The 12,819-nt window shown below is 43.1% G+C and overlaps 1 protein-coding gene across 13 annotated transcripts in view; it reads right to left on the reverse strand.

Annotated features, from left to right (window-relative positions):
- The window catches only part of TRPM3 (transient receptor potential cation channel subfamily M member 3), a 514,000-nt gene that overhangs the window by 71,557 nt on the left and 429,624 nt on the right, over positions 1 to 12,819 (reverse strand). For all 13 annotated transcript variants that reach the window (XM_059072701.2, XM_059072700.2, XM_067039572.1 and 10 more), the window contains 3 exons: positions 12,413 to 12,641; positions 10,065 to 10,232; positions 5,163 to 5,303 (listed from right to left, as the gene is read on the reverse strand). In XM_059072701.2, coding sequence (XP_058928684.1) covers positions 5,163 to 5,303; positions 10,065 to 10,232; positions 12,413 to 12,641 — 538 coding nt within the window. The remainder of the gene's footprint in view (positions 1 to 5,162; positions 5,304 to 10,064; positions 10,233 to 12,412; positions 12,642 to 12,819) is intronic.

A 12,819-nucleotide genomic window follows, 5' to 3' on the forward strand; every position in this document is an offset into this window, starting at 1 on the left:
TCCTTCTCATTTAAAAAAAAATGAATACATAGGTCCTTAATATGAGTCAAAGGTACTTTCTGAGACCCTATTACGTTGACGGATTTACAGACACAGCGATATAACTTCTCAACTCTTGAAGGGTGGGCATATGTCAGAGTTGAATGAGATCACGTATGAAAGTGAGAGGGCAACTGCATAGATGCTGTAGGATCAGCAGTCCTCCTGTCCTCCTCCCCCTCCTCCTCCCTCCCCCTCCCCCCTCCCCCTCCTCCTCCCTCCCCCTCCCCCCTCCCCCTCCTCCTCCCTCCCCCTCCCCCTCCCCCCTCCCCCTCCTCCTCCCTCCCCCCTCTCCCTCCTCCTCCCCCCTCCTCCTCCCCCCCTCCTCCTTCTCCTCGATTCACTTTGGTATACAACCCCCCCACCCCCGTGCCCAAGGACCACCATTTATAACCATGCCTCAGTTCCTACCCCACCCACTTCAGGATCATTAGCATGTTGTGAAAAACCTCACCTGAAAAGAGTCTACTCAATGTGAAATCGTGTAGGATGGTGTTTAGAGTGTAATTTGTTTCATATGGTTCCTGTTTACCATTATACACTGGCATCCACTCTCTAGTCCCTGTGAGTTCTGTATTTTACAAAACACAAGGAAAAGGACTTCAGTGGATAAATGGTGAAATATGCTTAGCCTCCTTCTGACCTGAAATCCTTCTCTCTTTCTAGTTGCTTCCTTCTCCTTGTTGCACCAAATTCCACTGCTTCTGGCGGGCCTTCTTAACTGCCCAGGTTTTGTCATTTTACTCAGTTCATTACAAAACATTCCGAAGCATTATCTTCTCTTGTCACAGGTAGGCCCAGTGACACACACACAATTCTTCCAGAACCTCTTCATTTTAGTACTTAAATAACTCCTTCAATCTGCCTCTCTCCTCTGAACACAGGTCTAATGTACTTGTTTGGCAGAAGGACTAGTGTTTGGTGGAAGGAATGTAGATGCAAAGTCGGTGAAACTTGGATTTAAATCCTGGCTCAAGTACATCCCAGCTGTATCTTTTTGTGTAAAATCACTTCGCCTGCCTGGGCCTCCCTTCTGTGAAATGGAGATGTTTGCTACCGACCCTGTAGAGCTTTCAGAAGGATGGGGGAGGGGAATATGCATCTACCTCCTGATACAGTATAGAGGCCCAATGAATGGTGACTGATATTATTATACACCTCTTTTTTCAAGAAACTTCTATACCTCTCACCTCCTCTTACCTCAGTCCTTCCTTCCTTTTACCCCCTTAACTACTCATACCTCTCTTCTCTTTTTTCTTTTTTAAATTGACCTCATTGCTTATGCTTCCTCCACAACCATCCTTTTTAGCTCCTGCCTATTTTTTAAATCAGTTACTCTACAATGCTTTTCTTTCCATAAACAAGTTACAATATAATATTTTGGGACAACTCTCAAAATACGGACTTCCAAAAATAGGGCTTTAAACATGTTTCAGTGGTACAACAGAGGACTGGATGCTGCCTTGGAAGAAACCTATCTTAGAACTTGCTAACATTCATGGGGTCTTGCTGCAGATAACCCTAACATGACATGCTTTAATGTGTGTGTGTGTGTGAATATATATTCACATATATACACACACATATATTCTGTAAGCTTTAACAAGCTGCGTGTAGAATGCCATAGCTTTGAAAACAAACAGAACCTTGTGATTCTTTAGCGGGAATCCTATAAGAATTTGTATTTTATTTGCTTATATATTTTTATAAATTTACCATTAACCAAGGTGCATGACTCCTAAAGTATGAAATGCAAGCACCAAAGCCTGCTGAAGCTGCCTGGGGATCCCTAGCCATTCCTCCCTTCTTCCCAGGCCTTTTCCTACTGCCACTAGAGCGTGGATGGGCCCATCGCGTTAGCAGAGGAGGGAGTCTGTTCCTGCTGGAGAAGCCCAGAGCACACCCGGTGCCCTCTGACCTGGCACCACTTTGCACCTTGAATTGGCATCCTCTCCAGCTGGGCACTTGAAACAGGCTCTCACCACAAACTGGTCTGGGAGCCAGTTGGATCCCTGCCTCCTTTCTTCTTGGAACAGAAGAGGACTCAACCGCTCCTCTGGAAACTTGCTAAGATATGGAAGTGAGGTTATGTGGAAGTGAGGTGTGTCCTACCTTTCAGAACCTTGGGAGTGTAGAAGGGGATACTTTGGGACATCAAGGTGGGAACTACTCTGACAGAAAAAAAACACAACCAAAAGCAAATGGGCCCTTTGATCTAAAGCTGCATTTTATTGTTAAGCATCTCTGGGGACTTTAAAGATTGACACTCCGCATCTCCATTTACTTCTTTGAGGCTTTGTCAATATATATGGATTTCTGAAAATCATTGTGGAAACACAATCAGACATGACTGGAGCATCCAGTCTGATGGGTTTGTGGAGGGTAACTCAGTCAGCCATGCAGAAGGGAGCTGGACACGTGGGCCCCACTTCTCAAAGGGACAGCCTCACAACCTGCAGTATACGGTACAAGAAAAGCAGTATGCCCCAAGCTTCCCAGACCACAAGATTCACCTGGGGAGCTTGTTAAACATGACCGCTTGGGCTCCTCCCTGGAGATTTCATTTAGTGGGTCTGTGACTGGGGCAGGAATTTGCATTTCTAACACAATCCCTTATCATCATGGAAGTTTTGGAAATACCAGGCTGAAAACTCAGCCCTTTGTCTAGGGCAGTGGTTCTCATCCCTGGCTACTCATTACAACCACTTGGGAGCTTTGAAATATCCTGATGTCCTGGCTGTGCCCCAGAACAATGTCAACAGAATCTCCCGGAAAAGAACCCAGGCATCTTTTAAAGTAGATAAACATATAGATTAAATAGAACTCAGGTTGTTGTTTTTTTTTTAAGCACTCCAGGTGATTCTAATGCGTAGCCAAAGCTCAGAACCACTGGCAAGGCATCTGTGATTTAAAAACATTCTTGGCTAACAAATTGCCTCAGCTAAGTAAATGGGGACTAGAGGAATCAAGGAAGTAAAATTAATACTGAACTCAGACAAAGAAAAAAAGAGATGCCTTGGAAGGGTAAGAGAAGCTAGTATTCTATTTGTAAAGGTGATAGATACTTCTTGACACTACTACTGGTTTCTTTCATGCTCTAGATCAGGAGTCTGTAAACATTTTCTGTAAAGGACCAGATAATTTTTAAGGCTTTGTGGGCCAGATGGTCTCTATCTCAAGTAATCAACTCAACAGTTGTAGCACAAAAGCACCCAGACTATAGGTAAATGAATGAGTTTGGCTGTATTCCAATAAAACTTTATTTATGGACACATGAATTACATGTGAATTTCATGTAATTTTCACGTGTCACAAATTAGTCTTCAGTAGATTTTATTTCAACTCTTTAAAAATGTAAAAAACATTCTTAGCTCACGTACCACAATAATGGGCAGTGGGCTGGGTCTGGCCTGTGAGCTGTGGTTTGCCATGCTCTGTCCTAGACAATTAAAGCAGTCTAATATAAGAGAAAGGTAGGTATTCAATAACTGATAGCTTATCATTGTTGCCTGGGTGGGTGAATAAAACACTGACCGTGGCTCTGCAATGGGACCAGCCTAGGAATAACAACAGTTACATTTATATTGTGCTTACGTGTTCCAGGCCCTGTACTAAGTGCTTTACATATTTTAACACATTTAATCTTTACCAAACCTTATAAAGTAGGTACTATTACTATCCCCATCTTAAGAAAACTGGGAACGTAGTTCTAAAGTAACTTGCTTAAGGTGACACAATAATAAAGAGGCGCAGACAGGATTTCTACTTAGGCTGTCTGACTTCCAAAGTCCATGCTTGCCACCACTCCGTTGTTTTCTGCAAGGTAAAAATAGTGTATATCTGCATGCCTTAGTTATTTTTTTTCAGGGGGGAAGGATTTTTTTTTAATGTTAATAAATTTAAACTTGAAATTTAAATTTTTACTTCACTAAAAAGATCATATTGGTATTTTAATAATTTCCCATCCTCTTTGAAGACCAAAGTTTAAAGTAGTGGTTTTCAACTTGTGGCAGTTTTACCCCACAAGGAGACATCTGGCAATGTCTGGAGACATTCTGGTTGTCCTACTTGGGGGCTGGAGGCTGCTACTGGCATCTAGTGGATAGAGGCTGGGGATGCTGCTGCGCATGGACAGCCCTCCTCAACAAAGAATTATTCCGCCCCACATGTCAATCGTGCTGAGGCTGGGAAAGCCTGGCTTAAAGCCAGCGTTGAGTGTTAGCACACAGGACCACACAAAAAGGACCTCATCTGGTCATTTGCGTCATCTCGGCCTCAGACTCAGATTATCCTGTTGCTGACTCAAGTGACTGGTGTGGAGCTGGTTGTGAAAAAGGCCAAAAATACAGATGCACTATCTTTCATCTGGCACAGCTCCACCGTTGGCTAGAGAGCAGCAGAGATGGCCTGGGTCAAAGCTCACCTTAAGCTTAAAATATCATGAAAAACAGGGCAGACGGGCCACTTCTCCCATATGAGGAGGCTATTTCAGGGATAATCTTTTATCTGGTGGGCAGAAAATATTTGCAGGGTGTGCTTACTGGACAGTATTTGCTGTGATTGTAGGTTGCTTTGCATGTTTTTTGCTGCTTTGGTTTGCATGTTGTTTAACCGTGTCAGAGCAAGAAAGGTTGTTTGACGACATACCGGATTGGGAGTAATTACACACTTCTGATCCCCATCTTTAGTGGTTTTCCTTCTAACACTCTGCTCAGCCCTTACCCACCAAATGTCCCCCCAAATCCAGGAGTGGTGTCTAAAATGGGCAACTCCGATCCACTGCTCATCCATCCAGAACAGGGAAGCGTTTTGTAGAAGGACTTCTATTTCCCTTCTAGACTAGACTCATATTCATCTCACCCCTATTTCTGCTAGTTCTCACTTTTACCATTTCCTTTCTTTTCTGCAAGGAGGAGAAATGTAGAAGCTGTGGAAGCTGCCTCACAAACTCCACAAATCTTGCAAAGCTATAGGAAAAAGCAAGGTCATAGAGCCATTATTCCTGCCTGTATGGTCTTTATATAATGACCTGTAGAAGAAACCACCCAGGTGTGTGAGAAACTGACATTGGCTCTTTGTGGCCTTTCCTCCTTTAATAAAAGGAGAAAAGGAAAGATGCTTACAGTGTAGAACCAGAACTTCACAATGGGTGCATTGTAGAATTCATAGATTTTTCTGCCCAGGGGGATTAACCGGTGTCTGCTCTGAACTTCCTCTTCATCCTTCTTCCTGGAGGACTCCCCGTTGTTTCGTCCCAACATCGCCTACAGTGGAAGAGAACCAATACCATCACAGCAGGGTTCTGCAGAACATGTTTCAACATGTATCTCATTTTATAGATGGGGAAAGTGTGTTCATAGAACCTAAGAGCTTTGTTCAGGGCCCCCTGAGATTTAGAGATTGTGCCTTCCCTCAGTGTGCATTTGCATTATACACAGAATCTATGTACCCTTTCCCTGGGATGGAAGGCCTTAGGGATATTTCTTGACCATTCTCTTCTCTTCCAGCCTGGAACCTCTGGAAGATGAGCTGTTGGAAGATACCCAGAGTTCTGAGAGACAGAAAGAGCATAACCTGGAAAGGCCAGTAATCTATCATTCCTCCCCACCCTTCTCTCCCTTTATATATCATGAAACAGGCAGGTCTGGGTTCTCTACTCATGCTAACGACTCTTAAGTCAAGGGTAAATTGGACTAGTAATACCTTAATTTATCCAAAGGTGTTGAATATTCAAGAGGTTAAGTTATCTGTAGTGCCTGAACTTAGGAATGTCTACCCAACTCTTAGGCATATGCCTCGGTTCCCTGATTTCAAACCCTGTAAAGCCTGAATTACTGCTGGTGCTAGTTTGGTGATTCCTGGGCACACTGCCTTCCTCTGCATGGCAGAGTCAACCAGATGGGACTGGAAGTCAGGCCTGACCAGAAAAGGCCCTCATCTCCCAAGTTGTTGCAGATCTCCTTAAGAATTCACTATTTCCTCCTCATTTCTGACAGGGGAAGCGGCGACAACAATTAAACATCACAAAAAAGGCAGAACTTGAGAAAAAGCGGACACAGAAAGGGACTGGGTCCTACCCTGGACACTTAGAATCTGTGGTACCTTGGGCAACTCTTTTAACCTCTGAGACTTAGTTTCTTTAACTGTAAAATAAGGGTAGTAATAGCATCTGACAGAGGGTTGGTTTACAAATCAATTGTCATCTGGAACGTAATAAGTGCTCAGCAAAGATTAGCTGGTCTTTAAAGTGAACTAAGACTTTCTCGGATACTCGTGACTGAAATGATCTAGTTGGGATCTCTCACAAGAAAAAAAAAAGTGTGATATTAGGTACCTATTACAGCATAATTTCTTGGGTTTAATTCTTTCCATATTGTTCTAAGCAAGGTTAGTTCTACAATGTTTGGGAAATGAAATTTTTTTTAAGTGTGAGAACAGTGTAAAACCTTATAACTACTGAAGACAGATAAGGATTTGGGAGAAGAAAAAGTATAGGAATATGGGTTTAAAGTTGCAGATCTAATTACCAAAATAATTTACCTTGAATTTGATAACAGAGACAACCACTAGATAATTCTGTTTTCAAACTACCTTACCCACAATATAGATATTAGTTTCAACTATTTTTGGCATTGCCTCAAATATCCACTTTACTCAAATATGTAACAATCAACAAATGATTTACCTGTAACCATAGGATTTCAGGAAAGGGTAACTTCCATTCCTTTATGGACTCTCTGGCTGGAAAAGTACCTTCAACTAATGAATAGGTAAGATTCTATACTATGGCCTATCTAAGAATTTTTTTTGATCAGTGAGCTGAGTCAATCTTTGTGATGGATATAGCACACTAGACAGCAATAGGGTTCTATAAATATTGATCATCGACCTCAGGAAACTCTGAAGTTACATGATATTTCTCTTCTATAATTTATAATATATGTAGCATAATTATCCTACTTCTATTCTGCTTATTTATATGCTCAATAATACAAGACCATTTGGGTACACAATTAGATGAGAGTAAATGAGAGTAGATGAGAGTACACCATTTACAATTAGATGAGAGTAAAGGCAGCTTGGAGGGTTTTAGGCATCTTAGAGAATGGCGTCTTGGGGTAACCTCTAGGGACAGTGGCTTTCCCAACAGAGTTGTAACAATGCCCTGGGTCTGTGTGTGTGTTGAGGCTTTATTAGGAAAAATTCAAGACACTTACCTAGCAAGGCAGGTAAAACAAAGTGAAAAACAGAACAGTCTATTTTGCCTTTATTGTTCAAAACTATTTCAAAGTGAGTGCATTTTTAAGAGGCTTGTCTTTCATGGTTTAAGTAAAGCATTTTCGACATTTCATTAATTCCAGCTTAAGCAGCGTAACTTGCTGATTTTGATTTCTTTTCCCAGTAGTCAAACATTTCCTTAGCCTACATTTCTTAAAGCAGATTGTAACAGGGACAAGTACAGACATGACTGCACAATATGGATTTCAGAATCTTTGCTGGCTAGACACAGATTTCAAGTCTGGGAAAGATCCTTTGAGGTGAACTAAGCTATTAAAGGCTACTAAAGTGAAGCAAATTGAGGCTGATATTTCATGTATAATTTTGGAAGGGCCGAGGGAAAATGTTCCATTCCAAGAGACGATATATTGGTTTCACACAGAAGCTCAAATATCAATGCTATGAAGGGAGTGGAGTTGTCAACAAGCTGTATTCTCCAATCCTGTCTGGGGTGAGCTGAGACCAGTGGTCCAGCAGTAACAGAATTTGTCATTAGGGTCAAAGAAGGTGCCACCTTAAAAACAAGTGCTGTCCAACCCTGACTTTGCCAGCCCATAAGTTCTTTCCTTCCTTTCCTTCTCCCTGCTGTTTCAGCCTGTGGAGAATCAGCTCAGGCAGTAATGCTGTTGTGGTGTCTTCTACTTGGGTTCTCAGTAGACAATGGCAGGGGCTATTCTTTGGGAAGTAGACCTTGCTCTTAGTCCAGAGATGCATCTTTTATTGTGGCTTCTTGAAAGATCAGATCCTCAAAACTCTGGACTGAGCAGGAGAGGCAGCTGCCTCTTTTGTTATCTTCCTTGAGACCCAACCAGAAAGAATACTGCTTTAGCTTCTGGCTACCTTCCTAGGTTCCTTCTTTGAGACTTCCTAGGATGTACACCAATGTCAAGGCCATGTCATACTCGACACAGGAGGCCAATGCATCCCTATTGGATTCTTTCTACTACGTGGTGGACCAAACCAGCTGAGCTCCTACATTTGAGACTAGGAAGAAATTCTTTGCATCCCTTAGCTTTATCAGGTAAAAGCATGGCCAGTGGAGTCTGCATGCCTGGGTTCTAATCCCAGCTTTGCAACTAATTAGGTGGGTAACCTTGGACCATTTAACCTCTCTTGAGTCTCAGCTTCCTCATCTATAAAATGGTATAACAAGAGTACCTACCTTGTGGGTTTGTTGTGAGGATTCCATGAGTAAGTGTATGGTTAAGCATTTAGCACCATTATAGCAATATTAGCAAACATTTACCATGTGCTAGGCACCAGTCTACATTAGTTACAGGTACATTTGTTACATAGTTTACATGTACCTGTGAGCTAGTAATAATAATAATGTCATTATTCCCATGTTAGAGGTTAAGAAACTGTGCCCAAGGTCCCACAGTGAGTAGGTGACAGGGCAGGATTCTGGCTCCAGAGTGCACACTCTTTACCCCTCTGCTGAAGCATTCAATAAAGATTTGGTATTACTACTACCAATGTTTCTGCTAATGATCAAAATATCATTTCCTATCCTTGAAGGGGTTCAGAGGCCAAAATTATGGTAAGTTCTTTAGGGAAGACAGTCATTTGATCCTGTCATAGAGGGAAGCAGACTCCTCCACTAATTAATATAAGGATCCTGAAACTGAAAGCAAACATAGGACTTGAACTCAGTGAGTCAAAAGCAGTGAATGATTAATCAATCCAAAGAGTGGCCCGATGCATAGCCTCTGTTGTACTTGGGGCTGGGAATGTGCCTGCGATCTTTAAGAAGAACCTACTGAAGGAAATAGTGTTTATCTGGAGGAAAAACTATTCGCAGGGTGGTCCCACTTAGGATAATAATGCCAAGGCCTTTTGTCACCTAAGCAAAACCAATTTTTGTTTTTTCCCCAAACAGCTTCTTCTGGCTCATCACGGTAATTGGTCAGGGTGGTGGGGAGGGTGGGGGGTATCCAGGAAGTCCTGTGGAACTGTTGCCTTATGTCTCCAAAGCTCTGAAGCTTTGTTTGTCCCTTTAATAGCATGTGATGTTTTTAGACTTTGGATACAATCCAGTGGTAGTCATGCTGCTCCAGCAGGGGTTGCAGGAAGCTGTCCCATGCCCAGCTGCCCCATTCCCCCTACAGAACAAACCATCCATGCTCTATAATTATACCAGGAAGAGCTAATAAAAGCCTTCCATACAAACCCCAAAATTCAATTAGTGCTGTATTTGTGTGTGAGCCTGACCTCGAAGACAGATAAAGGCTTAGCTTCTGATCAGCACAACGGCTCCAGCTCAGTGGAGCCAGCTGCTCCCAAATCAGATTCCCTTTCCTTCTTTGGGTGCTAAGACTGCCACATCACCTGTTGTTTATAAAGTATCGCCTGTTTGGAAAATTCAGGGTGTCTTGCTTCTGAATTTCATTGGGTTGTTGAGTGCCACTTACCTGGCTGAAGGATTAGAATCAGTCCCTTTAGTTATGTTATTTGTGCACAGAGAGGACACTTATTTTTTCTTGGCTGCACCATGCGGCATGTGAGACCTTAGTTCCCCAACCAGGGATCAAACCCGTGCCCCCTGCATTGGAAGCACAGAGTCTTAACCACTGGACCGCCAGGCAAGTCCCCGAGAGGACACTTTTGTAATAACCTGGTCTCAATACTTAAATGAAAGTACCTGGTGGGAGGCTGACCTCAAGAGTTATTAAATCTTAAGCCATATCCATGGGAGAGGTGGATTAGGGGTTCTCCCCTCTGACAATAACTGAATAGTTTTTTCTTACTGTCAGTTCCATGTCCTCTTCGTCTTTTTCCTTCGTGGGCTTCTCTGGTTCTTCTTGCTCCTTCTCTTGGAGGTGAATTTCCTGGGCCTGAGTCATATAGGGCATGTCATCTTTGTTCTTGAACTCCAAGCTGAGAATTGAAGGAGGAAGTAGAATTCCCAGAATTACCTAAAGTAATAATAATGATAATAATAATAATCACATTTAAAGGATTAAGATAAGGGTGGTTGCTTAGAATCAGAGAGCCTGGGGGGTGGGGTCTGTGTGTGTGTGATGTGAGGGTGTATGAGTGTTGGGTGTGCCCACAGTGGGGACCTGCATATCTGAATAACTAAGAACATCCATGCTAAGAGGGTCACTTCTGCCCACGTGACTGGGAACTGTTAACTGTTAACTCACAGTAGCTCAGTCTGATTTTGGAGAAACAAAGCATCTTACCCAAATACATCTTACCCAATTAACACCTACTTTGCATGAGGGAAACAGAGGAAAAAGATTCTACCCAAGGCAAAAATGGGAAAAAATTCAGATTCCCATTTAGTCACTTGATGGCACTTCGTGAAATCCGTTCATACTTGTGTCCATTGGCATTTATTTATTAATATGCGAAGTGGAATTGATTATGTGTTATCTGGTTACCTCTGTAAAAAATACTGTCCTAAGTTGACCTCGAGAAAGTCCATGTAGGAAAACGGTATTCATTTTAGAGCATCCCCCAGCATTTGCTACTATCCAGCAGAAACACACACACACACACACACACACACACACGTGGGCTCTGTATCACTATGAGAATCCCTCTGCACAAATGCCCCAGGAGGCTCAGCACTGTATTTCTCTCATTATAAACCACATGCTTAAATCTCCACGTGATGACACTAAATTCAATGGCTTTTCTCATGAGAGGGCAATAATTTCATTCTCTATGTCCAGGGACCAAGTTTCTGAATGATAATACTGACATCTGATTTGTGTTCCCTAAATCTTCTCTCACCTCTTCCCTCAGTCCTAAAATGGTTCTGTGTACAAGGCTTCTGAATACAACCCTCCCTGAAGAAAGTATACCAAGGTGAGGGGCGAAGAGAGGCCATGAAGGAGAAGTAAAAATGATCCTCAAGTAATAAGGCAGGGACAGTCTGTGCTCGAGTGCCCAGGGACTTGAGAGCAGCTAAGGGAAAGGGGAGAGTGGTGACCCTAACTCAGGGTGCCTGGCAGGCCTGGGAACGCTCAGGTGGCATGCCTGGCAGTCTTCAGGGGACATGACACCCTGTCCTCAGAGCTGAGAGCCAGGCTTGGCGTTGTTTGCAGTGTAGTGATGGAATGCCCATGACCCACTTCATGGAACCCTTCTGTGACTCTGGGCCAAGAGCCCACGGAAAGGGTGGAGTGGGGGAGGTTTGCTGGTTCAATCAGGTGGCCTCAGCAGATTGCTCTGGTCTGGTGGCCCTTTTGTTTGGGGCTGACCTCAGAGTTACCTAGAGCAGGTAGTTCTAGGTAAGTATAAGCCTGGCTGGCTTCAGTTGTAACAGCGACAGACTCTAAAACAGATAAAGCATTTTAAAACATTTTTTCCATCTTCCCTTTCCATTTTTTTGGTCGTTTAAAAAATTTTCTCAGTTTAATGTTTTCCGTGTAAGACACTGAAGAAAACAAAAAATCAAAAGCCACTTATTGTCCTATTTCTTACACTTTCAACCCCGGGGATAACCACTACAAACAATTTACTGTGTATCCTTTCTATTAAAAAAAAAAATGAAGTTGTACAAATAGAACTATACATGTACATGCTTTAATAAAACCAAAGAAATGGACTCAGGCTCTACATATTGGTCTGCAACTTGTTTTCCTTCAATGAAGAATAGATCAGGATTATCTAGCAACATCTTTACATATAAATCGATCTCATTTTTATTTCATTTAAAAAATTTCTAAAGTACAGCTCATAAGAGCCAATGTCTCTTTTATGGTGCCAAGGAGGGGCCAAGGCGTTCAGGCTCGTATGGAGGTGAAAGGTTGCCTAAGTGTCTCCTGGCACAGCATGGCTTGTGACAGAGCAAATGATACCTCCTGTGGTACCTGTGTGTGACCATCACCTTTGGATCTCCTGAGAATATTACTGTCTAGGCATTCCATCTCTAGAGGTTCTGATTTAGCAGAATTTGGGGTAGGCCCTCGTCTCTGTATTCAAAAAAACAACCCATTTTACAGAAGATTCTGATGCACAGTTGGGGCTTAGAACCACCCTCCTGAGTTAAAGAGAATGCCTGCTACCACTGCAGATTTGGCTTGGAAAGCTCCCACCAGCCCTCTGGTCCTCATAGCCAACAGGGCCTTCTGGACTCACTGACCTTGAGGCCTGAGTTCTTGCGCATCCGGAGCCGACCCATCCACATGTCCGTGAGCAACATCTGGCTGCATGTGTGTGCGATGAAGTCACGGTGCTTGGCAGCTACCGCGAGCTGCAGGCATGTGGCGTTGCTCCAGTTCTTCAGCTCATACGTCAGCAGTTTCATGGCCAGCTGCTCATCTTGCTTGTAGGACTGGTCCAGGAGCTCCACGGCCAGCTGGCCAAAGTCCCTGAATGAGAGAATGTGAGGAACTGTCTTTTGGCCATCTTGGAGACTTAGATGATGAAAGTGGGGACCCACTGGCCAAGCCACAAAGGGTGGTCGCTGAGTGGTCTAGTTGTTCCTTATGGGGTCTAGTCTGTTCATTCAGTCATTCAGCCAACACCCATTAAGCATCTACTGTGTGC

Source organism: Kogia breviceps, chromosome 8 (assembly GCF_026419965.1).
Source record: "Kogia breviceps isolate mKogBre1 chromosome 8, mKogBre1 haplotype 1, whole genome shotgun sequence".
Classification (NCBI taxonomy): domain Eukaryota; kingdom Metazoa; phylum Chordata; class Mammalia; order Artiodactyla; family Physeteridae; genus Kogia; species Kogia breviceps.